Here is a 26029-nt window from a genome sequence, read left to right as displayed (position 1 = left end):
CTATCCATGTTGTGACCTAAATGGCTTCTAGCTTCTAATGTTATCTACTATCGCTAGCAGCAGGTACCTATCAAGTACTAGCTATTAGCTAGTAAAGCTGACGTACTACTAAAGCAGATCTGCTGCAGTGACAGTGTTTTTGCAGTTGTGCTTTTTTTGATTGTATGTTTGTGTGACTTTCCTTGTCTATGTATTTAGAACTTATAACAAAACTATACGTTACATAACACACATTGTTCAGATGGATGGCAAGAAGTGAAAATGGTCGAGATGGAGGAAAGTCCACACTGTTCTAGTTCAGATTATGTTACAAGGGAAAGAAAATCACAACATGTGCTGGATGTGATCTTTATGTTATGAGGAAGAGGGATTTTTCCACTGAACTGAGAGACTTGCCTGCTATCACAGCAGTAGCTGTATGTAACCACCTTGGCCTCCAGACATCCTTTTACTCAAGAAAACAAATGTAATCTTACAAAAGTATAGAGGCATACAACTTTTGTCAGCGATTGGGTCCAAGGTGCCAAGGTGCTCCACAATGACTGTCGATGAGTGGCTTCCCTTTTATTGTCCAATTTATTATTCAACGCCTCTCAACTTTAATTTTCCAGGGTTAACCTCAAAGGTCCGGTTAAACATTAAGCTACATCAACAGAGCCATATAAGTGACGTTATCATCAATGAAGCGGTTACTGCACACGCACATGGATTCTCCGATTGTGCTCCTCCCAACTGCAGTTTTTTTTTGGTCAGTTTCTTTCATTTGTCTTCTACTCAATAAAAGATGCTCATGGTTTCTTGGTTTGAATGATTTCAGAAACCGTTAGTGCCTCCAATGTAGAAAATCACATCCTTCTCTCCATCTGCAGTTTGCACCATAGCAACACAGTGAGGTAACGTCATATGCAAACAAGCCATTGTTTTTATATCAAACTCTGTTAGCCAGCTACACTAGTTTAGGAACCTCTGTCACACTGTAACAGAAAGAATTTTTGTTTTTCATGATCAACATAAAAGACAAAAACTCTATCATGATGAGGCCATCTAAAATGGTAATTATGTCATTATCATACAATGCCCATGGTAAAATGCAGGATTACATGTTTAGTGTGTAATCATCATGCTTAATCACAATGACCTATTTTTAATATATTCATAGATTTACTACTTAGCAATTATCAGCGAGAATGCAATTATTGGCCAGACAGGCGTGCAGGAGTGTGTGTGTGTGTGTGCGTGTGTGTGTGTGTGTCCATGTATTTGTGAGTTGTGTCTGCAAATCTTGTAAGATTTAAGACTTTGTGTAGCCACAAGGATGGAGTGATGGCCATGTCAGATTTTGCATTTAATGGCTGATATCCTTGAATTATGGAATTCTTTTTTGATGAATGGCATTCACAATGCACTCATGTCAATACGCACGCCTACATGTACATAGAGACAAATAAGGACATTCATCACACACCACCTGCACATGCACACACACACACAGACATTTAATCTACTGTGATTGCTGGTGAGGCAGTTAATATTCATGCCTAAGCTGCTGGTAGATGGCACAGTGATTGAGCTATTGAAATATCCCATTCTATTCAGTATACTGTACCACCCCGTTGGTCTGCGTATGTGTGTGTGTGCATTTGTGTATGTGTGTTCGTGTTCAATCCCCATAGTCCCTATTCAGCATGAAGGTGGTTAAGAGAGAGCCTTTCCCTGGTGTAAACCAATCAGGTTACACAGAGAGTTTCAGTCTCCCACTGAATTTGTTGCCATTTTTCTCTTCATCTAAGCTGCCATTTCACTTGGATTCCCCGGGCTCTACTGCCACACTACATCGAGGTCTTATTTTCAGTAGCTTTTCACACTCGGTTTGACATGTTTTTACTCTGAGCAAAGACAATCTAACCAGCATAGGTGAATAGAAAGTCTCTATTTGGAAGAGCGTAGTGGAGATGAAGTTGAATTGCTGTGTGGATATTCTCTTTGATTTATTTAGTTTTCCCAGTTTTTGTTTGTAGTAATGCAGTTGCATGTTGGGGTCCAAAAGCTACTCAAGTGCTAAATGTGGCATAGTGTGTTGATTGAGCTTGATTTGGGCAAGGAATTGAATAATTAACTGATGCAGATATCTTATTAATCAAAGGTCAATCTGTGTCGATGTTTAATGTTTTAAGATTTGAATTAACAATGAAGTTTCATCTCCAAAAAGTCTAGTTCATAGACCATAGCTGGAATACCCTAAATGGGAAAATGAATCACTGGCTTTCAGCTGGATTATTCCCTCAAAATGCCTAAAAACACCAGCTTTGTACAATACTGGAGGCAGCTATAGTTAGCAAAAGAATATGCACCCACAAATAAGATCGAATCTCCAGGTTATTTCAAATCCAAAACTATAGCTAACTTGATTTCTGCTGATATAATTAGTTTTTCTACATTTCTTTTTATCTCTGCATTTTCTGTATTGCTGTCTTAAGTGAAAGTTTTTGAAAAACAAGCTGTGTTCAAAAAGTAATCACAACATTTGGGAGACAAAGTTATTTACTGTATCGGCAGGCGTGAGTTTGAATCCCAGTATGAAGGACTTGGCTTTGTTCTATTATTAAAGTTTTGTAAGTGTGATGGTATTTTGTCAAGGAGCTTCTCCTGAATTTTTTTCCTGCAACCAAGTGACCAATAAAACCTTTGTTGTCTTTGTGTGGCCAACAGTTAGAGGGCAGCCCTAAGTGCAGGAACTTTGCTCTCTCGTCACTAGTCCTATCTTGTGTCATATTTCTTCATTTTTTTCGTATCTTCCATCCAAAAAAGATGACTGACATGTTAGATGCCACGTTCCCACCAATGCTCCAAGCATGTAGCGTGGGCTTTGTGTCTGGTAAACCCCATTTGGCCGTGCTGTTGGAAAGTGAATTTCTTCTTAGCTGTCATCTCTTTGTCAGTCAGCGATAAATCTATTCTGAGAATCATGTCTCCTCGCTGTCTGTGTCTATTCCATAAGGAAAAGAGGATCACTTTTATGTTATAGTAAGTCAAAGAGCTGAGCGTTTTGGGGCGTGTGCTTGTGTGTGCGCTGAATCTTCAAAGGTCTAATGTAGCCAAAGTACTAATAAACACTTGCCCTGGAGAGGGACTGCATGTCAAGTTGTCTATGTCTCTCTTCACACACACACACACACACACACACACACACACAGGGCCCCTCTGGCCCTCCTGGTGAATGTGTTGCTGCATCAAAAGTATGATCTTAAACCGCCTCTCATCCCTCTTGTCCTCTTTCTCCCACGCAGCATCTTAGTGTTCAGTGCCCAAATAAGTGCCAGACTAACATTTCTAGACCTGTGCAACACACAACCATCTTGCTACACATGCGGGGAGGCCAACGCCTCTAGTGCTCCTCTTCCTCTGATGGTCTGCTGTAGTAATGATATCAAGAGTAATGGCGCCTGATACATAGCAAATGCTACATTAAGTAACTGTCCTAAAAATACTGATTCAATACACACAGATGTGTCTGAGCACCGTGGAGTTGCGGAGTGCAAGACAATGATGTGAATTTGTGAATTTATTATGTCAGGTTTTTCATTTGTGTGTCTAGTAATTTTAGCGCTTCTTTTATGCAACCTAAAATTGCCACCCTGTAATTGTGGCCATTGGTACTGCTGAATAGAGGTATTAGGAACTAATTGCACACTAATTTTACCTTGAAAAATGTACTTCCTGTTGATCTCCACTATGTGTGAACGTGCTGAAGTGGATCAGCCATCATTAGTGATGCCTTGATAGAGAGCTGTATTGCTGTTCAGGAGACGATGTTGGATTGCACCATCAGTCATTTGTCACTGTGCATGGACAAGATTATCCTCCAGTGCCCAAAAATGACAAAAAGTAATAATGTGCGCAAAAAGGATAAATAGATGATGAATCCCCATCACTCCACTGCTGCAGTCCCATGAGCATTTAAAATGGCATTTAGCCTCTTCAGATAAAATAGCAAATAGTGAATACAGTGTTTTTTCTTAGTACATGACATTTTGCCTTTGTTTTGGTACAGGGCATCCTGCTTTATCTGGTTAGGTCTTGGAGAATGGAAGTGACAGGTCATGCAACAGCACCCGTCTCAAGTTACCCTCAAACCAGCAGAACTATTGGAAACTTTTCAGCCTGGTGCTCTGCTCAGCTCCATGTGAAAATAATGTTTTGAGGCACTGGGTACTCGTACTGCAATTCCCTGATGAAAACACACACTGAAGTGTCGGGTGCTGTTTGGGCTGGTTTTTTAATAAATAGTGAATGAACACTCCTCTTTTGGATTTTTTTTTTTTGCCCCATCAATCCTCATGAATATGGATAGTGATTTGTTTGCAATTACCCTTGTGTATCAGACAGTACAAGGCATGCTTGACTCAACACGGATTGTTTTTTATTGATGCTCTCATATGAAAGATAAGGCATACATATTGATATTTCATAGAGTAGATGAACATGTCGCTTGTCTACTGTACGGCCCATTAAGCGTGCGTCGCACTAAAATGCCTTCAGGTGTTACTATCTGTTTTTAGCTGATTGTGGAGTGAGCCTGTTCCTGGTAAAATGCAGCATTTTACTCTGTGCTTTGAAGTAAATGTTTTATTTCCATTCCTGGTCGTTAGAGCTGATCTTTGAGCTTTAGATTGCTTTCCTGCTAGCGCACCTGGTGAGCTAAGGTTTGTGACAAGGGTATGTGTGCGGGCGAATGTGTGTGTATGTGTGTCTATGCTTGCGCACATGTGTACATGCTTCCACACCACGGCTCAGTGGACGACATGTTAGACCAGAGTCTGATTGGATTCCACGCTCCAGAAACATTAAACCCAGTGACTCATAGAGAAAGGTTGAAGTGAGGTGTGTGTGTGTGTGTGTGTGTGTGTGTGTGTGTGTGTGTGTGTGTGTGTGTACATGCAGTGCCTCTGCATTACATGTTTTTGAACGCATATCTGAGCACAAACAGATCCTGTTTTAACTCCCACCTATATGTGTGTACCTCTGTTTGAGTGTGTTCTGTAGAGATTACATATCATTTCCTGTCTGTGTCTTTATATGTGTGTGTGTGTGTGCATAGCTGCTTTCTTTAGACTTGTCGATGCTGGAAGACAGTTCAATTGTCCTTCAGATCAAGGTCAATGAGCTGTGCCCTATCTCCCTGCTCCATCTATTAGCTGTCCAGTAGGGGGTCTTGGGATGAATGGATAGAAAGCTTCGACTCCAAGTTAAACAGAATCACCTGCAGGTGGGGAAGGTTACTGTCAAGATGTAATCAGTTACAGAATACTGATTACCTATTTAAAATTGTAATTGGTAGAGTAATCCATTGGACGGATGTGTTTAATTAACAGTCAGCTGGCATTGCTCTCAAACTTTTTCTTTTTAAGCTTTTTCGCTGAATTTGAATGTGTTGAATTTAGTAGGATTTCTGAGGAATCTATTATAAGTGACTTAAATAAGTGTTACGGATTTGTTTATTATTTTGTTTTGTATTCCACGACAGTATATGGATTACAGTTACAGACTTTGTCAGCTGTAATTCCACAGTATCTAATCTGTTACCCGTCACATCTGACCATGCGTCTTCTCTGTCTTTATCTCTTATTAAATCTGCCTGCCCGCCATTCTAGGGATGGGTCCCTTTTAGTGGGAAAGAACATTTCTGCTCTCAGATCTATCAATGGCTCGACCACCTCTAGTGCTCATCGTCAAGGGACTGTCTCCTCTTCGAACTCCCCATTCTCTCTTTCTAAGGATTGGTTTTGGCTCGCGTTAATCGGGAGACTGGCTTTACAGACTGATTGACCAAAGTCTTCATGGCGTGTGTCAGCTTTGACGTTGATAGGTGATAGGATCGAGGGTTTGAAGTAACACACAGCTTAAGTGGCCCTATGTTCTGTGTGGATTTAAGACAGAAAACAGCAAATACCAGAACACGATTTACTGTATGCTGGTGTTTCAGAGCTGATGGATGTAAAATATTTTAACATTAGCATATCATATCACTAAAGACGTGATTGCTAAGGATTACCTAACAAAGGGAAATTCCTTTATGGCAAACAATATGAGGAAGATGACACTTTTTTCCAGCACAAACATTACAGTTTCTTGTAAGGGAAAAGAATAGAAGAAGTGAAAGGTTTTAAATATGTTTAATGAACCCACAGAAAAACAGAACGTGCCGAAAGCAAAACTGGAGGGTTTATTTAGGTGGCATCATGTTACTTGAAACAGGAAGTAGCAGGGTTTAAAGAGAAATGTTGTCATCATAGTGATGACACAGAAACAGTGATCTGAGATACATTAGACAGTAAAAACTGTCCAACGATAGTCTCATTTGTTTCCAGTAGTTTTACAATGTGTCCATTACTTAGACAGTGACAAATACAAATACAGATCCAGAAGTGAGGAAAGAAGAAGAATAGGTACAACATTCTTCATTGGAGAATGGCTTTAATATAGATTGTGTTCTTGTGAATTTAACACTAAGACTAAGGTTGTTTTTATCAATAAGACGCAAATTATATAAACTGCAAGCCACCTACCTGTTCCTGTAGTGAAATATAGCTATTTAGAGCAAGCTATCTCTTGTGGAGCTCAGTATCCCAGTGCGAACCGTACTAATAAGCTTTGTATCCCAGCCTCCCTCTTCATAGCCAACACACCTGGCTGGCCAAGCTTTCCTCTTTAGTGAAAAACTCTTTAAAGCATAAAAAACAAAGGTGTTTAGTTTGACTGGCAACGCATGATCACCCTTTGGGATGAAGCAAAATATTTTAATAATTTCCAGAAGCAAAAACCTCTTGCTGTTTATGCAGAAAGTATTAAAATAATCACTTCATAACTTTGCCCAATTATTTGTTTGCACAAATACCTTACGTGACCCCCAAACCACCCAAGCTCCTGCTGGGATGCTGGTGATGTTGTTTATGTGCTCATCTTAATTAAATTACTTAGATCTGAGTGGGGATGATTAGCATGCTAGCCGTAATAGCTAGCAGGGAATCCAATTGCCTGTTATCATAATGAGTCCCTTTGGCACATTGTGTGGGTAGGTAAAAGAGAGACAGAGTCGTCCAGAGAGGAGGGTTACATCAAAGGAGGAGTGTTTTTTTTTTAGCAGAATACATGACTCAAATTGATTTGTCCAACCTGGCTGGAATTAGATAATGTCACTGCTGGGATGTGGCAAAGAGGACACATGTGGTTTGGCAGTGAAACACAAACACAACAACACACACATGCACTCTCACAGATGCATAAAAAGTTTAAATGTAATTCACCAGCTGTCAGAAGTCTTGAGATAGCGTACGTGAAGAATAAAGATACGCACAGACAATCGTACACATAAATATGCACCGTCTCTAATTGTATTTCTGTACAAACATTCCCACACATATAAACACACACAAGCAAATACTTGTGGAGGGGGGTTCTGCACTGCGGCAGGTACGTTCAGCTGTGCCTCCACTCTGCTTATGGTACACCTGCTTCCACATACTGGACTCCTGCTGCACATATGCTCCCAACCTTGTGCTTAATATGGTACAATGTTTATCTCGGCTGTTCCAATGTATTAGCAACTGTTGTTTACTTTTATTGAAACTTGCATAATATGTGCTTTTCCCATGAGGTTAGTTTATCCCCCTTTTTTTTCCTGCCGGCTCTTTATCCCTTTTTTACTTTAACATTTACTGCTCCTCAGCACTATGCACGGTCTTCCTTTTACTCTCACCAGACGCCTAAAGCCCAAGAGCAGAGGACGACGATCTGGAATTGCCCTCTTCTCATTTACTCTAAATTTTAACACCATCGCATCTCCAGAGAAGGGATAGATTGCTGCAAATAATCTCGCTCCCCCAAGGAGTTTGAATAAGTTAACTGTATCTGTCTAACTCACATTTTCTCTCATCTATTCCCACATGCACCGACTAATGTCTGCTTCCAAAAGGAGTTCAAGTGGATGTATGCTTTATTTGACAAATGAAAGAATCGTTCTCTCAAAATGTTAACCTCCTCTGTTTATATCCACCTGTCCCATTCCTCCTGTAGATGCCAAGGCCTGCCCCTCCAAAGATTTCCAGTGCCGTAATGGAAAGTGTGTGGCGCCAATCTTTGTGTGTGATGGCGACGACGACTGTGGGGACGCCAGCGACGAAGAGAAGTGCTCAGCTCCCACCTGCGGCCAGCACGAGTTCCGCTGTAATGACTCTGAGTGCATCCCAGCCCTGTGGAGTTGCGACGGCGACCCAGACTGCAAGGACAAGTCGGATGAGTCCATGGAGCGCTGCAGCCGGAGGACGGAGCCCCAGAAACCTCGCTGCCCGGTGGGCGAGTTCCAGTGTGGCAGCGGGGAGTGTGTCCACATGAACTGGAAGTGTGATGGAGACGCAGATTGCAAGGACAAGTCAGATGAGGCAAACTGTCGTAAGTCAACTTATGATATAATATGGATGGACTGATGAGTGGGTGGATAAATAAGTATGTAAATGAGTGTGTAACTGAACGGGCTTCTAAATGAATAATGCTACTGTCATTTTAATTATTCAAAAAACCTTCAAGAGACTAAATTTATCCAACAAGCATCATCTGCGTAGCAGCAGCATGATGTAGCATTTTCCCAGTGTCATAGTACCTCACTGTTGTTATTAAAGAGTTATACCTTTGACACATTCCTTAATTAAAATGAACAAAGCCAGAGTAGTTAATTCGAAACAACTCCATGAGTGCATTATAAGTCTCCAGAGCGTAACATGACTGCACATGCTCAGGAACACAGCTTTGCTAGTAAATTACATTTGCAGTGATGTAATGAAGGAACATGTCATCCCATTGCAATGTTATGGTTGTTTTTTGTAATTTATTGTTTCCTCAGCACAAAGGCTAAACACAGCACTTGCTTAGAGGTTAAATTCATTGTTGGTCTTTTTAAATTGAATTTCATGATCATGATAAAAACTAAATCCCAACTGTAGCCTCTAATGAAGGCGATGGATACCAACATGTGTGTGGCTCACCATACTTCAAAGACTGACATTCTGTGTACTGTGAACGAAGACTACACGACAAATCTGGTTGTACCGCAAAATGATTGAAGGAAGATCAATGCTAACTTTATCATGATGATCCATGAGTTTGTTGCCATGCAACCGTGTGATTTGTCGAAGCAGAAGGAGTACCTCTGAGTGTGTTTGACCATATGTGTGTGTGTGTGTGTGTGCGTGTGTGCATGCATGTGTGGGAGGTGAAGGTCCTTCATCAAACGAGACCCCCATCTGGTCTCCTCTTCACACTCCCACACACCACTCAGGGAGATGACAGCAACCTCGCACATACGACATGATACAAGCACACTGCACTACTACACGCGCACACACACACACACACACGTACACATGCTTGCACAAGAAAGCAGACCTACAATCACAGAGACTTGGCTAAATAGATTAAAAGCACTCTAAATGTGATTACATTGATGTGTAGACCATTGCACATACTGTGCTATAATACTCTTCAAAACCTCCCCATCTCTGCAGACACAGTTTTACAAGGCTAACATGCCATTACTATTTATTGTCTCTGATGTCTTAATAACTTACACTGCATGTTAAGATATGTTTTAATGTGAATATCATTTATATCACATCACATATTCACACCAATTCAAACAATGGGCAAGTGCCACCTGAAATGAACTCAAATATATTAGCAGCTAATTCTAACTAGAGTAGGCTATCCTGGTCTTAACACTTTATTCCTTCTTCTACTTTGATTTAGACTTGTGTGATTGATAGATGGGTTAGGATTTTGGTACTTGTCACTACCTCAAGCATTTTTACCCCTTTAGCTTTTCTTGTTTTCCATTTCTATGATTCTATTTTAGATTCTATTTTGGAATAACATCATGAATAAAATATACAGAGCAGGTCTACAAAAACAAAAACAAACCTAGTGACATAATTGAATAGCAATTACATCTGACAGAGTGACAGCAGGTAAACTGGTTTTGTCTGGTCCAGCGGAATCATCTGTCTCAATAAACATGTTTACTGTTTTGCAGCTATGACACAGGAGCTACGTGTACTATGTGTATATGATTGGATGTGTGTGCATGCTCATGACACTATGAATGAAAGTGGGCGGTCGGAGGTTGTGTCAGACAATATGTAATAGTTTTGTAACAGCCTGTTTAATGTAAATGAGAGAGCAGAGCCCAGCTAAGGGAGGTGCAGCATTTCAATGTAAATGAGAATGAGAATCATTGCATACCTCCAGTTTGTTCTCTCCTCCTCCTCTTTTCCTCCAAGCTTTGATCATCCGTGCAGACCTGTCCCCTGCTTATTATCGCCCTTCTTATTTGAAACATCTGTCTCAATAATCTTGTGTTATTTCACAGAAACGCTGAGACAAGTGATTGTAAGAAGTTGACAGGAGGGTTGATGTAAATGAGAAATGGTCAAATCGTACCTGTGGTTGCTTCTGTCCTTTCCTACCTGCCAACTTCTCTGCAGATGGCAATCTGTTATTATTACTAGGCATCCTAGGGATTTATTATAATTAGCTGAGCTCAGATCCCAATCATTTGGCTATGAGAATCAGCATATTTTGTGATGGCACAGGATTATGTCCTCCAAACTTTGCTGATTTTAGCATTAACATGTGTTTATCTTTATTTTTAGTTTAAGCATTAGAAGTCTGAGTCAGCTTCCCCATGTTTTCATGTAAATATGCACACATTTTGCTGCATACATGCGTTTCAGTTTGGTCTTGATGTGTCTGCGCAGCACGGGTCTGCTCCTCTAAAGGACACCCAAGTCTACGGATGCATGCTCACTTGCAGCGAAATAACGTGCGTGTCTGTGTTTTATTCCATATTTCCTGATACACTGATTGTATGTCAGGCATTTTTGTGGCTTCCACAGCCATTGATCATGTCTGCCACCACTCCCTTGGCAGAGCCAGTCCAAAACACAACACATGAATAATTAAATAGCCAGTTAAAAAGACGAATGAGTTAAATAAAGCTGCCCTCCACCATTAGAACAAGCTCAAACAAATGCCCATACACGTTTGCACATACACACCTACTCAATAGGTCGCTGGTTGTGGGTTTCCCTCAGACAGTGAATGAATACCTGCCTGATTTTAATTTCCACTGGGGCTTTTCTGTGCAGGTAAAAGTTGTGTATGACTGATTACTGTTGGATTGGAATGCACTCCAAGGTGGCCAGATGAAAGCGTATACTGTACATACATATGCGCATCTCCATAGAAGCAGCTGAGAAGGAAGAGAAATGATGGGATGAGTGTTGTGTCCATGTAATATGGGTTTGAGTGTATGTCATCTTCACTACTACAGGGAAGTAGTTTAAATTAGCATGAAAGAATTGACGTTTAGGAATGTTTTGAAGGGCTAAATATCATTATCTGATGTGTTTATGTCTCCCTCTGTGACTGTGAGTACTCATGAGCCTGTAGCTTTCTATCTTCTCATAGATGAGACCAATAGATGGCATTTTCACTGTAATAATAATTTTGCAGTTCAGCTAATTCTAATGTATGCGTGTGGGTGCTTTGTGTCCCCCCAGCCCTGCTTACATGCCGACCAGATGAGTTCCAGTGTGGTGATGGATCCTGTATCCACGGCACCAAACAGTGTAATAAAGTTCACGACTGCCCGGATTACAGTGATGAAGCTGGCTGCGTTAATGGTGAGTGTCAATCAAGTATGGGGGACGTTCAACATGCAAATACCTTTCTGCACAACTGTGTCATATTCATTTTCACTTAGTGCAGGTAGTCAACTGTGGGATTTTTACCTGAGTGTAGTACGACTTATATTCCACATTTAACTGCTAAGAAAAATGGCAATGCAACCAATTTTATCATCATTTCCAAATCATCAGCTTCATGCATTAGTTAGTCCTTTATTCTTTATTCACCCTAAAAATCTATCCAATTACAACTTTAATGCCACTAACCAGATTCCCAGGGGAGATTCTATGGAGTAGGCCAGATGGCTGCACTTTGCTGCACCAGTTGAATCTGAAGTACATTTCACACAGCTTAAGCAGTGGAGATGGAGAGGAATGGGAGTGTAAGAGGTCACAATGTCCTAAGCCCAAACCCTAAGTATCTTAAGAGTCTCCGTATGTTTCTACCTTAAACCAAATTTTTTATAACAAGTCTTCAAAGTGAAAGGTTTTGCAGTTGTTGTGATAGCTACAGTGATATTTTGACTCATCACCTGAAGTTTACATATTGTGGCACACAGAAAAGGCCAAAGTTGCCATAATACACTCTGTCTGGCAGTGAGTTTTATTTTGAAGCCAGTGTTTTGAAGCGGAGCTGTGACCCTGACATTGATTTTTTTTTTTTACTCTTCACAGTTTCCACAAAGGGTACGCCATAGTATGTACTGTATGTGCGTGGATCTGTACATGTGTGCATTTTTCTGTGAGAAAGTGTCATACTTGCACAGCTTTGTCTGTGGATGTGTCACTCTCAAACCAGTTGTCTCCAGTTCTTGCAAAGAAGGGGTTAAATGACAAGTAATGTTTAAAACTCTTTGTTCATGGACTTTCCAGGCTTCTCTGTGTATTGCCATTAATAAGCTCCACCAATAAAAATCTTACCAAAGTATCTCTAACCTTACGCCTAACCTATATAACCACTATACTGCTTGCTATAACTTTTCCATTTATTCATTAAGCACTGAGTGCAAAAGCAGTCAACTTCCTGGCTGACTATCTACACAAACTTCAAAAACCTTCTATAGTTTTGCTTGCACATATAATGTACCCACCAATATCTTTTTTTAAAAACCGCATCTCTAAATTTTTGCGTTTTGTCTCCACAGTTACAAAGTGTGATGGGCCAAGAAAGTTCCGCTGTAAGAACGGGGAGTGTATTGACAGCAGCAAAGTCTGTGACAATGTGAAAGACTGCAAAGACTGGTCAGATGAACCCATGAAGGAGTGCGGTAAGACGATTTCTCACTGTGTCTCGTCACACAAAAAAACTCCTTCATATCCAAATACTCATAGCTCTTTTTCCTCAGGCATACATGGATGTACATATCATACATGCAAGTGTAATAGCACTGATGATGTGGGTGGTCACTCTGCTTGAAATGAGCCTCATTTGATCAAGGCAGATTAAATCAGGACATTTCTTAACCGCCTTGTTATGATCAAAGAGCCTAGCGACTCTGCCATCTAGTGCGATCTTAGGCAGGAAAACGTGACCTGACTGCATTACCCATAAGGAAGCACACTGATCACACACCATATATAATTACCACTGAGTGAGCGTCTGTCACAGATCTCACATCGCAAGCAATGCAATCCAGCTGCAAACAGAGTGCAGAGGAAAACATACATGTTAATAAATAAAATCTCATGTAATTGCAGTTGAAGTGCTGTGTTGTATTAGCGAAATGGTACTCTGGTTCATGCGCAAGCAGAAGTTCTTGTTATCACTCAAGGAAGCTGCACTTCACTCATGGTCTTGCTCTGATATAGTGAATGGTTTCAAGCCGGTGACATTGATATGAAATGATATGCGAGCGTGTTGCCCTTTTAGCTCTGATCTTGAGGCAGATGGATATCCAATGTAATGAGATTGCCCCGTAACCATATCATCAATGTTAAACATGATGTTCAGTGAGTCTCAAGGTACGTCCTCTTTGCCTCACCTATAACTGACAACTGCCGTTATCTACAGCATGGAGAGTGTGATTGTTCCTGAACTCAGGCAGACCAAAGCAATGCAAACTGGTTAACAAATGTTTTTAATGCAATGTCCTAACTTATAAAACATTTGAAAAGCTGAATCTTTTTTTACAATCATATTTACTTGCTAGCGGTTTTCTTCCTCTTCCTTGCCTTTGCTGGTTTTCTTGGCACATTATCACTGCCAGCTATCAATCAGATTTAACAGATAGTTAACTAGGGACATGAAGTTTGAATGAAACTGATAGGGAGGGTCATATTAAACACGCAATCATGTTGCAGTGTGGGAATTTTTAGAGTTTGGCTCATAGGTACTAACTAAAAGGTACTTAAGGGTATGGTTGCATCAGTAGCAGCAATTTTGACAATTTTTCCATTAGCCTTATGGAAGTGCAATACTTTAATACTTTATTTCTTAATCATCCCATTATTTGTAATTAGAAACAGCTTAAAACCAGACCAAAAGTATACAAATATCAACAGAAGTGTCCACATGTTTTTGGCCTATAGTGTATTCTGTAGCTGTCCTGCTCAATAAAAATGTTGTCACTTTCTTTTACTTCAACACCATGTTTTAAGGAACTACTTTAATACTCTCTCAGTCTCTCTTGATTTCTATCCTTGATGTCTTTCACTCGCTCCCTCCATCTCTCTCTGTTTCTCTCTCACACACAGTCTCACCGTCTCATAGCCGAACCTGTAGCCTTGAAGCTTAAATCTTTAATGTAAACCGGTAATGAAGTACCAGCTTTAGCTTTATGCAGCAGTCTCTCTACTCCCTGGAGGGTAGTTGAAAGACAAAAGAATAAATGGAGGTGCGGAAACAGATACAGAGAGGAAGGGACGTAGAGGAATCATGACTGAGTCCAATCTGTTCTGCTCAAAAAAACAAGAAGGAAATGGAGAGAATAAAATGAAAGCATGCAGGCCAGCATGTGTCTGTGTGTCTGAGCGGCACCAGGTCCACGTTGCCAAGCTCCCTGTTGGAGAATGGATAGGTTTCAGGTGTGCCTGTTGGCCTGTTGGCCATGAACATACACAAAAACAGGCCCCACAACAAACATAGACCCCAGTCTCTCTTTTCCTGCTGCTTTTCAGCTCGAAGCTTCCTTCTTTTTTTTTTTTAAAAGAAATTTGATATGTGTGCAGACACACATGACAGGGCCAAATAATCTTAACTGGCAGGGTGGTTAAAACTATGCACACAAACTTTGAGTATTTGGTCTTCTCTTTACTTCTGTTCCCCTTTTATGCCTATCCCGTTCCCTCTCCTTCCTCCTACTCTCTCTGCAGGCCTCAATGAGTGTGTAGACAACAATGGCGGCTGCTCCCACATCTGCAGGGACCGGAGGATTGGATATGAGTGTGACTGTCCCTCTGGGTACAAACTCCTGGACAAAAAGACCTGTGGAGGTAAAGAAAAAGAGGAGTTAAGCAACAAAAATGCTGTGTGTATTAGACCGTGTCTAATATACAATCACACCTTGTCGGGCCTGGTCAGGTTGGGCTGGTGTGGTTATGGTGCTATTTTATCATTTCTTATGGTAACACCTACTACATTATAGTTGAAAATATTCAATAGGGTTGCTTCATTTGAAAAACTGTCTGTCTCTGAAATCACAGATCACAGATTTTTGCATTTCATCTCCTAAACAAGTTAACTTCAAGCGATACAAAACATCAATAAGAAAACCTTAAAGTTGCTTAAAAGTGATTTGTTCTACTCTGGACAGAACCAGTGAGGCAGAGTCCCCTGCTTCACGTCTTGTGCTAAGCTTGACTAAACACATCCCAAATCCTGATCTCAGTGAGATCAAATAGGTATTGATCTTCTCATGAGGCTGTGGGTTTGCAGGCAAACAAGAATTTCCCAAAATGGACTGTTACTTTATGGTTTCATTTGGGTTAATGTGTTTAAACGCACTACCCTGTGGCTAAGTCTCTCTGTTGTCCTAAACAAACTCGCAAGGAAAATGTGCCTGTGCAGTGGACGGATGAAATATTCTGCGGATAGAACAGTCCAGTCCAGCGAAGCCCATGAAATGAGCACTTGCTAAAGAATGCTTCTAATACACTTGGATCAAGTCTGTTGAAGCTCTTGGCTAGATAGATCCTTGTGAGAATCAGGGGCTTCATTTGAAGTGAACCCTCTTTTGAGAGACTGTTAACACGCTTCACCCTTCTCACCCTTCAGACAAAAATTATTTTATGTGTGTCTCTATAGGTTTGTTTTGATCTTTATGTCTTTTGCGCAACGTTTCTCTCTTCAGACATAGATGAATGTGAGAACCCAGATGCCTGCAGCCAAATCTGCATCAACTACAAAGGCGATTATAAGTGTGAATGCTACGAAGGCTACGAGATGGACCCTGCCTCTAAGACCTGCAAGGCCGTGGGTGAGCTATTCATCACACATACACGCACACATTATGCCCATTTGTACAGGCAGTGCACTGTCATAGATTGATGTTCTCACCAAAAATCGTCATGGGCACACATGTACTTAAAAGGCTCATATATACACACCAATTACTCTCCCATTCCAGCCCCCCTAGCTACAGAGTCACATCCCACTCTATTCTCACACTGTGGGACTCGGCTTGCTTTGTATGCAGGCCTTGCATGGCAATCTGTGCAAAGATAAATATTTGCCATCTTTTTCTGCAGTCCTCACTAATGAAAAGTCTGCAGCCAGCTACCTCCGCTCTCCCTAGGGTGTCAAGAGAAGGATGTTGTGTGTGGAGGGGGGCCTGCCCACCCGCTGTAGGACACAAGCAGGGTCTGTACCCCTCGTTGGCCTGGGTAAACACTCCAAGCAGTGGTTTGGATGAAAATAAAGTCTTGTCCACATGGCTGCACCAGGCAAGGTTGTTTATTGAGAAACACTGAAGTGAAGATGCAACTGTAGCTTGTTACCTGTGCCTTCAATAAGACTGCCTTTTTAAAAGCTCCACATGAATTCTGGGTGTTTTTAATCAGTCTCCTCATTCTCGGTCTGTTACAGCTGCCTTTAGTGATAACGACGCTGTCTTTCAACAACCATTTAAACACCTGCTGATAACGCTTCCTGCTACGACTGACAAATTAGAGCTTCTGGTGTGTAGTAATGTTTTGATAAAATTTTTTTACATCTAACAGAATTTCAGTCCTGTTGGTCCTGCAAAACAGTGTATTTTTTTTTAAATTGAAATTTAAAAGGATGCAGGGGTTACGTGCAGACCTAAAGAAGGTTAGAAACTATAATTGGTGCATAATCAACACTGTAAACTTCTACAGGTGCCTTTAACTGATTGAGTTACACAGCAAATTAACTTTTTGTGGGAAAAGAGAGTGAAAAAGGGGTTATTAGTGATTAGCACCATCAGTCTTAGGTTGAATCATTAGACGGTGAACTAGTCTAATAATGAGAGAGATTAAAGCAGAAAACCGGCCCTAACTCTTAAGCTAAGTGGCATAAAAACCACCATTGATTGCTTCATGTCTCTGTGTGTGCATCTTTATTACTGTTAGGCAGAGCAAACAGTCCTTGTCAGGCCAAGGTACTTATTAAAGGGGAGGAGAGGCAAGCAGCGGAGGAAAAAAGATAAATGAACGGATGGATGGATGAATTGTATGAATATCTTTCTGCTCACCGAAGTATTGCAGAGATGCAAGAGATCAGCATCTGCACTGCTGATTGCAGCACATGTTATAGCGTGTCAAAGCAGACAGAAAGAGGAAGAGACAGACAATGTGACAGGATTATCGTTTATGTCGTGATTTATTTATTCAGAGGCACAAATAGGGATGGGACGACAAAGGCAGAGATGTCTGCTTTGTGAAGCTGATGTAATGTGGACTTAATGAAGCTGCATTTGCCTGTGAACTCATTCCTAGACGCAATTATTCACCCAATCACACACATGCATGGCCACAGACATACACTTTTGGATTCTGGCCACACTAATGCACATGTAGTTATTTTGGGAGTCACATCCGAGTTCGTACAGAGATCCGGTTCCCCTGTGACTGAATATCCAGGAGGAATGTGCCAAGTGCAATATGCACATATTAAAGAACAGGCTATGTAATCGGCAGGCTGTTATTTGCGCTTCTATCTCGGAGCCACACAGCAAAACACAGTCATCCTCAAGTTAAACACAATTCCACATATAACTTTCCTTTCTGCTTTTCCTACTTCTGTTTATTGTAGTTAAAGCAAGTTGAGGCTGCGCAGATAATTGTGAGAAGTGTTACTCACACTTTTAAGTTTTTCCAGTGCATAAAGAGAGTATTTGATTCTAATCCTAACACGCGGTTTCAGAGTCTGCAGATTAATTTCAGAGTAGTATGCAACTCTTACACTAGCAGTGCTAATTAAAAGAGAAGTTGCAGGATGGAGTCATAATACTCTGACTCATCTAAGCTGGTATTTGTGTATGTGTGTGTGTGCTTGCTTGCATTAGTATGGGGCAGCATCCATTAACTCCCCTAAAGAAAGTCTTGCTCTACACTAATTCACATTCATTGTTTTTTTGTGTTTACACCTTTATGGGTGTGATGCCACTCACTGAATTTGAGATTGTTTATCTGTGTGTGTATGTGTGTGATACAGAGACAGACAGACAGACAGACAGAGAGAGAGAGAGAGAGGGAGATGCAGGAGATTACTGTATGTATAAGAAATATAGGGACAGGAAAGGCAGGTATGAGAACATATAGAATGTAAAGTTGGTACAAAATTTAATTTGATAGGGCCAAGAGCAGGAGAGAGAGATGGAGAGAAATACGAATGCATACATAAAGTAAAATAACAAAGTACACCAAAGATGCACCTTTGCGGCGTTATTCCTCATTATTATCATTATTTTATGTCACAACTGATAGCCAACACATAAAGAGATTTACTAAAATTGCATTTTCTGAGAAATATGTTTTGCCAGTGTTAAGATTTATATTCTTTATATTCTCTTGTGTGGTATATATAACAGGTACACACATTAAGTGGCTGATACAAAGAGGACGCTCTGTCACAATGATGTAGAGGAAGTTTTCAAACTGCCTGTGGACCATTTCTTTTTTTTGCTGTTGTTTTCTTCTCCCGTTCCTTTTTCCCCTCTCTCATCTGCAGTGTACTGTGGGCTAAACCACAGTGCCAAGAGCAGTTTGTGCCATACTTGACAGTTTGAGCACACACTTTTCAAAATGGGTTTAAAGCAGAGGTCAGATTTTCTCCATTGTCAAAAGATTTTGCTTTGGGACCCAAGATATTGTGAAGCACTGTCAGATCTCATCTCAGACATTTTCCTGCACTTTTAATGGACAAGCACATAACATTTTATTCTGTCTGCCTGCTGGGAGTTTGGTAATATTAATCCAGAATACAAATTTGCACGCATATATTTATCATCTAGTTTCTGTATTCTTTCAATGACCTAACAAGCTTTAAGCTTTAATGGTCAAAACCACTTTTTCTGAGAAGAAAATGTAAAAACCTCTCATAAAGATTCTGGCCTTCCACCACAAAAATAATGAATAGTTATATAACTTGCTTTGTCAGGAAAAATGCTGGCAAAGAGGATGACTTTTTGACATTTGCCACAAGTTCTTGACAGAAGCATCCCTGCTGCAGCATCTATTCATTATTATATCGCATGGTCTGTATGTCTTAACGAGCATGGCGGGCCTAGACACGTGTGCCTACTTCCAGACATAGCATCATCCTAATAGCCTCATCCAGGGTGGGTCCATTCACACAGTCTGCAACTAAACATCCCCATCATCCTGCAGAATTTCATACCCTTATGTCTGACCTTTCAGTCTGTCTTTATGTTGGATTTTTCCTTTTACTTTGCATATCTCCACAACATAAATGCCTGCCTTAGTGTGGATCAAATCAATGCTCCTGCAGTGCCTGGCAGCATTTCCCCAGTCCATATTTATCTTTTCACTGCATTATCTTAATTGGCTAACGGGGCAGAACAGCTCTGAACTGGCAGTAAAGATTAAAACATATCTAGGGGACCCGGTTCTCGTTAAGAAAGCTGACTGTTTCTCCGCTGGGATCTAATGAGGACAGATAATATTGCACTTTTTGATGACATCTCTAGTGCCACGGCCTGAAGAAAACAGTGACTCAGCTTTTCTTTTTTTTTTTTCTTTTGCTTTGAGGAGGACATATTGCTGTGACAACAGTGATGAGGGATATGAGGTGTTATCTTGAAAAATTGAGTCAGGGAAGCTGATGAAAGAGAAGTTAAGATTATTAAACATACTACAAAATGGTCTTACTCTCTTTTTTTCTGATTCTGTCTTTATTGCTTCGCTCTCTTTCAATCTATCCACCTCACTTTCTTCATCCTGCTGTCATTTGATCTATTGATATCTTTTCCTTTTGGCCTCTACCCCTAATTATAACCTGTTACTCTTCATTTCTCCATGACTCTACCTGCATCCATCACATCTCTCTCTCTCTCTCTCTCTCTCTCTCTCTCTCTCTCTCTCTCTCTCACAGCAGGTGAAATTGATGGTTACAAACCTAGTATTTTGACGAAAATGATTGGATCCAAACAGCAGTAGAAATGTAATATTTTCTCCCACTGCAGTAGCACGTATTAAACCAGGGCTGAGGAAAGGGATCGCTGGTTTTGTGTGTGTGTGTGTGTGTGTGTGTGTGTGTGTGTGTGAGAGTGTGAGACTAGTGACTAACTTTGTCTCTGTACATGACATTTCTGCAGACAGACAGACAGACAGACAGAAATCCAGGGCGAAACCGTACTGCTGCGCCAAAGGAACATTATTGGATTTTGGTCATTATTATTATTTGATGGATGATATAGATAATGTAGGACAATACAAATAATCCAAACCACAATATTTTTGGTCTGTGTGTTCTAAAGATGTTGTTGACCTTGTCGACTGCATGAGAATTATTAAAATGCTGGAGTCATGCTCACCTTCAGCCTGCTGAAAAATGTGCCCCAGGTAACTGGTGTGCGAGCAAACAGCACATACTGATACACAACCGAGGAAGAGAACCCAGAAACATACTTTTGACATGGTGTTGCACTAAAAATAGAATAATGTGTCATGTCTAATTGTGGGGCTACATTATCCAACCGTACAACTGTGCTCCACTACTGTATCCAGCAGCAGGACACACACTCAAAGGCAATGCTCTTTTAATGGATGTGTCCTTTTTAAGCCGTCTTTGCTTTCACTTTTAGACACCTCACATAATGTATGTGCCACTTTTCTGCAGAGCATAATTGCATGAATAATTAAATGTACAGCATTTTGTTGTACCTGTGTGTGTGTGTGTGTGTGTGTGTGTGTGTGTGTGTGTGCGCAGAATATATTTTCCTTTTAAAAGGTTTATTTGGATGATTTTTTTATGCTCACATCATCAAAAATGCATGCTTTCAGGACCTAAATAGAGCAAATGCAAAACAAGACTTGGTTATCTTACATTATGTTCCCTCTTGGGAATAACAATCAACAACTCAACACCACCCATGGTGTCATTGTGTGGATTTTGACAGTATTGCATAAGTACATGTCTGAGGGGAAGAGGGGACAGGAGCACACTGATTGATTTGTGGCCTTTAATAGTGCAAACACGCCGACGTTGTGATGCTACTGTGTCTTCCACACAGTCAAAGTGTACAAAGACACAAGGCAAATTCATATATAGCTGACTTAAAATAGGTAGGTAATTGTTGTTGGATAGTTGGTTGTTGAAGTCAACAACTTTGACAATTTTCAGGTCTTGTTGACCTGGTAACACATGAGCATGTAATTACATCGAGCTGTACTTCCAAAGAGTAATTTTGGCAGAAAGTCAGTATGACCTTGTCTGTCTCAGGCTTAGGAACAGTGTGGATTGCACTTACATTGAAGATATGCAGGTTCATCTTTCAAATACAAGTATTTCTTTGTCACACATACGATTTGCAGTATTTGTAATATTGCAAATGTCCCATGTCTAGCAGAGATTGGTTTGAGAATGATAAATGTACTCTTTTGGGATTACACTAGTAGGTTAATGGCCGTCAAGGGTCTCCACCCACTTCCACAGCTTTGTAGCCTGTCTGTCCAATGTCAAACAGTAAATAAAGAACATGATTGTGACATGTCCTTCCCTCTTCATCAGGAAAGAGTCCGTACCTGATGTTCACCAACCGGCATGAGATCCGTCGCATTGACCTGCTGAAGAGTGAATACACACAAGTAGTTCCCACGCTGAAGAACGCAGTGGCTCTGGATGTAGATGTGTCCATCAACAAGATGTTCTGGTGTGACCTCTATCATCGTAAAATATACAGGTACACTTACACACACACAAAACATGCAGCACATACATGTATTTACTATTGATGTGATGAAAGTTGGACACGTGTCAACCATGTCAAGCGTGAAATGTAAAGTATCTATTTGGTCTAGGGATGAAGCTCATGTGAACCATGAATGGCACTGTACGGCATCAGGAGTTTGGATAATAGCGGCCATTCTGTCACTCTGTTTCTCCTCTGTCCATCCATCTTGTCTGCTTCAACCTGTCACACCTTCTGGCAGACACACCTGGAGGGCTGTGTGTGTGCATGAGTTTGTGTGTGTGTATCAGTCACACCTGGAGGGCTGTGTGTGTGTATCAGTCACACCTGGAGGGCTGTGTCATCTGTCTGACAGGAAAAGGTGGAAATGTTTGTCCTTCGCACACATACAACATGTGCGCGCACAATTACATGTACTGTTTTAAGGTTATTGCTTTGTTCTTGTGTGCGTTCGTGTGCGCGCGCGCGCGTGTGTGTGTGTGTGTGTGTGTGTGTGTGTGTGTGTGTGTGTGTGTGTGTGTGTGTGTGTGTGTGTGCTCGCCTCACCCTGATGGCTGGCAGGTAGTGGGAGGGTCCTTCTATCATCTCAGCTGAGCCATATGCTCTCTCTAATTTCACTGCCTCAATAATCACCACCATTACTCATCTGCATTCACACACACACACGCACATAGGTACCTACACACAAACTTAGTTAGACACTCAAGGGCTGGTGACAGAGAAAGGACAAATGAACTCATTCGTTATGATGAACTCTACCTTGGAAGCAGCAATAAAAACTCTCCCAAACACAAATAACAACTGAATTTTTAGAGTTAAATCTATTTTGAGTTGTTCTTTGTTGTGTTTGTAGTATATTTTTATGCAATATGCACTTTTTCCATGTTACTCCTGCACTGGCCCTCTTTGATCCATGACCCCAGTTTCTGATTTGATTTGAATTTTATACAGGTCTGAAGCTCATTAGCAGCTGTTTCACCCAGTTAGAGAGACGATTAATCAATCAGAGTTCAGAAGGCAGGAATAACAATGGCGATGTAATCTCCTACATTAGCTAACTCTCTACCAATATACATCCATGGGAGATGAAAAGTGAAGGAAGATTTCCAGATAAATGGTGACATGCGTGGATGACAGTGACACAGATTGTTTTACGTCAACTAACAGAAAAAAAATGCTTTTCTTCGACATGTTCAATCAACATATTTCTTTGATCTTTGTGAAAAATAAGGCCACCCAGGATCGGTTAGGGCAATTAGTAGTATCAAAGACAAGCATGAACACAATGCTGCATGAATTAAGTGAAATGAAATGGCCATTCATTCAAATGATCCTGCTGCCACTCACCTGCCCCTCTGGACTTTATTCCAACATTTTAGTGTTATTCTTTGCCTCTTAATTATCTGGCTTCTCTCATGTAATGTTTCAAGAGTGCTCTCTAGTTCCACTCTTTCCAGTTGTTTTAAAAAACCAAATGTCTTGAATCTTACTTGAAAGGATGTAATTGATCACAACTTTTACCTGATCATTTTACTTTCACTGCAGTATTTCTGTCTCTATTGTAGAGCATGTTAACAAATGAAAATAGCTGTGTATTTAAAAGTGAGTCCTCCTCATGGTCCCTTACCAGAACGGTGTGCTTTTCCAGGCTAGCTTATAGCTATTAGCATGCTATGGGTCGATGGCTTGTTATCTTCTCCACGTGATGGAGATGTGTGTTGCAAAACAACAATACAGCCAATTAAAGATGCAATCTGCTCTGCGGTCTTGGACTCATCTGTCTCTGTCTTATTACTTACTCTAGTCTGCCCTGTATTCAACCCTCCAACCTGCTCATCACAGTCTATCTGAATATTTGCAACTAAAATAAGGATGTAATGAATAATACCGTAATCTATAGCGATATGCCAGTGCTGCACCAATACCATAAGGGATTTCATTCATGTCCACTTTGCTCCAGCCCTCATTTTAATTTGCTTCCTGAGTGAGAGACAGGTGTTGGATCCATGTTATAAACCCTGGGACACAAGAGAGAGGCCTTAGATTATCTATCACAAGACAGCAGCAGGCTAAATCTCCTGAAGATGTCTGCAGTGGCAAACGGTAACACAGCCAATTAACAACACAATCTGTTTCCAAGTCCCTGACTCATCCATCTCTACCTCATCCCTCGTTCGAGCTTCCTCACCAGCCATCTCTTTCAGTTAAGCTGCTCCTCCCATCCGTACATCTTCATTCTTGTACGCTCTGCTGACGTGACGACGGGGTGTAAATTGGGACACCGCGTCTTGCAACCTTTTAACAAGGTTGTCATGTTTTGTCTTGTTTTATAGGCCTCACGTTGTGAAGACAATAATGTGCTACATCTGAAGATGTTTGAGGAAGGGAAGGGGAATAGAGGAAAGCAGAAATGGGGACAGAAGAAGGGACAGCAAGAGGAAAATTGAGAGAGATTGAGAGGACAGAGGGGCAGAGTGACACAAACAGAGAGAGAGGCAGGTTTTTTTCTATTAGCTGCAGATAGATAAAGACAAAGTGTCTCTCCCAGGGAGGTGCTGTTTGGTGAGAGGCCTGAGGTTGTCTAGAGGTGTCAGGTTTGGGTGCCCCTGACATTATCTGAAGTAAACAATACCTGTTCCCCCGCATGTGCAACTAGGTATCTAAAGCACGTAGTACGCCCAAGTTTCTCTTCACAAGAAAAGGGGACCAGAGTAAACAGCAACAAATCTAGCAAAGGCCAACTTTTTGATGGATTTTGTGATGGTTCCTAAATTATTGAGTATTTCAGTGTATTCATAACATTGGTTGACTAAGCTCTGCTCTACGACACACCAGTGCTTACATCAACAAGGCCAGTGACTCGTCGGAGCAGGTGACTCTCATCGACTCACTTCACTCCCCCGAGGGCCTGGCTGTCGACTGGGTCCACAAGAACATCTACTGGACCGACTCGGGCAACAAGAGCATCTCTGTTGCCACAGGAGATGGCAGGAAGAGAAAAGTGCTGATAGCTACTGAGCTGAGCGAGCCGCGTGCCATAGCAGTGGATCCACACCAAGGGTGAGTGCGAGAAGTCTTGGACAGATGGACAATGGAGGGAGTGGGCGGGTGGCCAGTTAAGCCTTTGAGCATCGTTGTCAATCGCTGAGTTGGAGAAAAGAAAACTTTTACTACACCATACCAACAGTGTTTGTAGTGGTGCACAGCTTAATAATTATTTGGCGATGGATCTGCCTCTTTTTTTGGTCTCTGATGTCTTGAGTTCCCCAAAGGACCCTTTTCACAACTCTACAAAGCATGAAATACATGTAAATCAGGCCTAGCTTTCATGGCCACACACATTTAAAAGTGTGACACACAGACACATTTAAAAGTCGTCCAAGTTTCCAGTACCTGCTGTTTTGCACACTATCTACTTTACTTTAGTGTCTCCGAGGCCTGTTTCAGAAGCAGAACTATTGGATTTTGGAGAAAATGAAATAGTCAGATAGGGACTCATTAGTTGTCTTCTAAAAATTAGATTAATGACATTGTGCAAGAAAACCTATTCACTGCTCCTGAAAATGGTCTCTTTTTATCTTTTTTTTATTCAATTGTACCTGCCCATGTCTAACTGGTTGACTTGTCTCTCCATAGTTTTATGTACTGGTCGGACTGGGGAGGTCAAGCCAAAATAGAGAAGTCTGGGCTGAATGGAGTGGACCGACAAGTTCTGGTGTCCGAACATATTGAGTGGCCCAATGGAATCACCCTGGGTAAGGAAGGAAAGAAAACCTGATGAACATGCAAGGCTCACTGAAGAGGGCAGAGATAATTATAAGATGATACATGGACAGGAAAATCAATCAGCTCTGAAAGCAGTTTTATAAACAAAGTTTTAATGCTGATATTGCAGAGAGAGAGAGAGAGAGAGAGAGAGACGGAGAAATGGTACGAGTAGATCCAACACAAAGAAAGAGACAA

At 41.1% G+C, this 26029-nt stretch overlaps 1 protein-coding gene across 1 annotated transcript in view; it reads left to right on the top strand.

The window, feature by feature from the left end:
- Positions 1 to 26029, top strand: part of lrp8 (low density lipoprotein receptor-related protein 8, apolipoprotein e receptor) — a 152270-nt gene that overhangs the window by 104162 nt on the left and 22079 nt on the right. The window contains exons 5-12 of the mRNA XM_070831786.1: positions 8074 to 8448; positions 11610 to 11732; positions 12881 to 13003; positions 15048 to 15167; positions 16025 to 16150; positions 21886 to 22057; positions 24902 to 25126; positions 25703 to 25821. Of these exons, the coding sequence (XP_070687887.1) occupies positions 8074 to 8448; positions 11610 to 11732; positions 12881 to 13003; positions 15048 to 15167; positions 16025 to 16150; positions 21886 to 22057; positions 24902 to 25126; positions 25703 to 25821 (1383 nt within the window). The remainder of the gene's footprint in view (positions 1 to 8073; positions 8449 to 11609; positions 11733 to 12880; positions 13004 to 15047; positions 15168 to 16024; positions 16151 to 21885; positions 22058 to 24901; positions 25127 to 25702; positions 25822 to 26029) is intronic.

This window comes from Pempheris klunzingeri, chromosome 6 (assembly GCF_042242105.1).
Source record: "Pempheris klunzingeri isolate RE-2024b chromosome 6, fPemKlu1.hap1, whole genome shotgun sequence".
Lineage (NCBI taxonomy): Eukaryota > Metazoa > Chordata > Actinopteri > Acropomatiformes > Pempheridae > Pempheris > Pempheris klunzingeri.
This window is presented reverse-complemented; position numbering and strand designations above follow the sequence as displayed.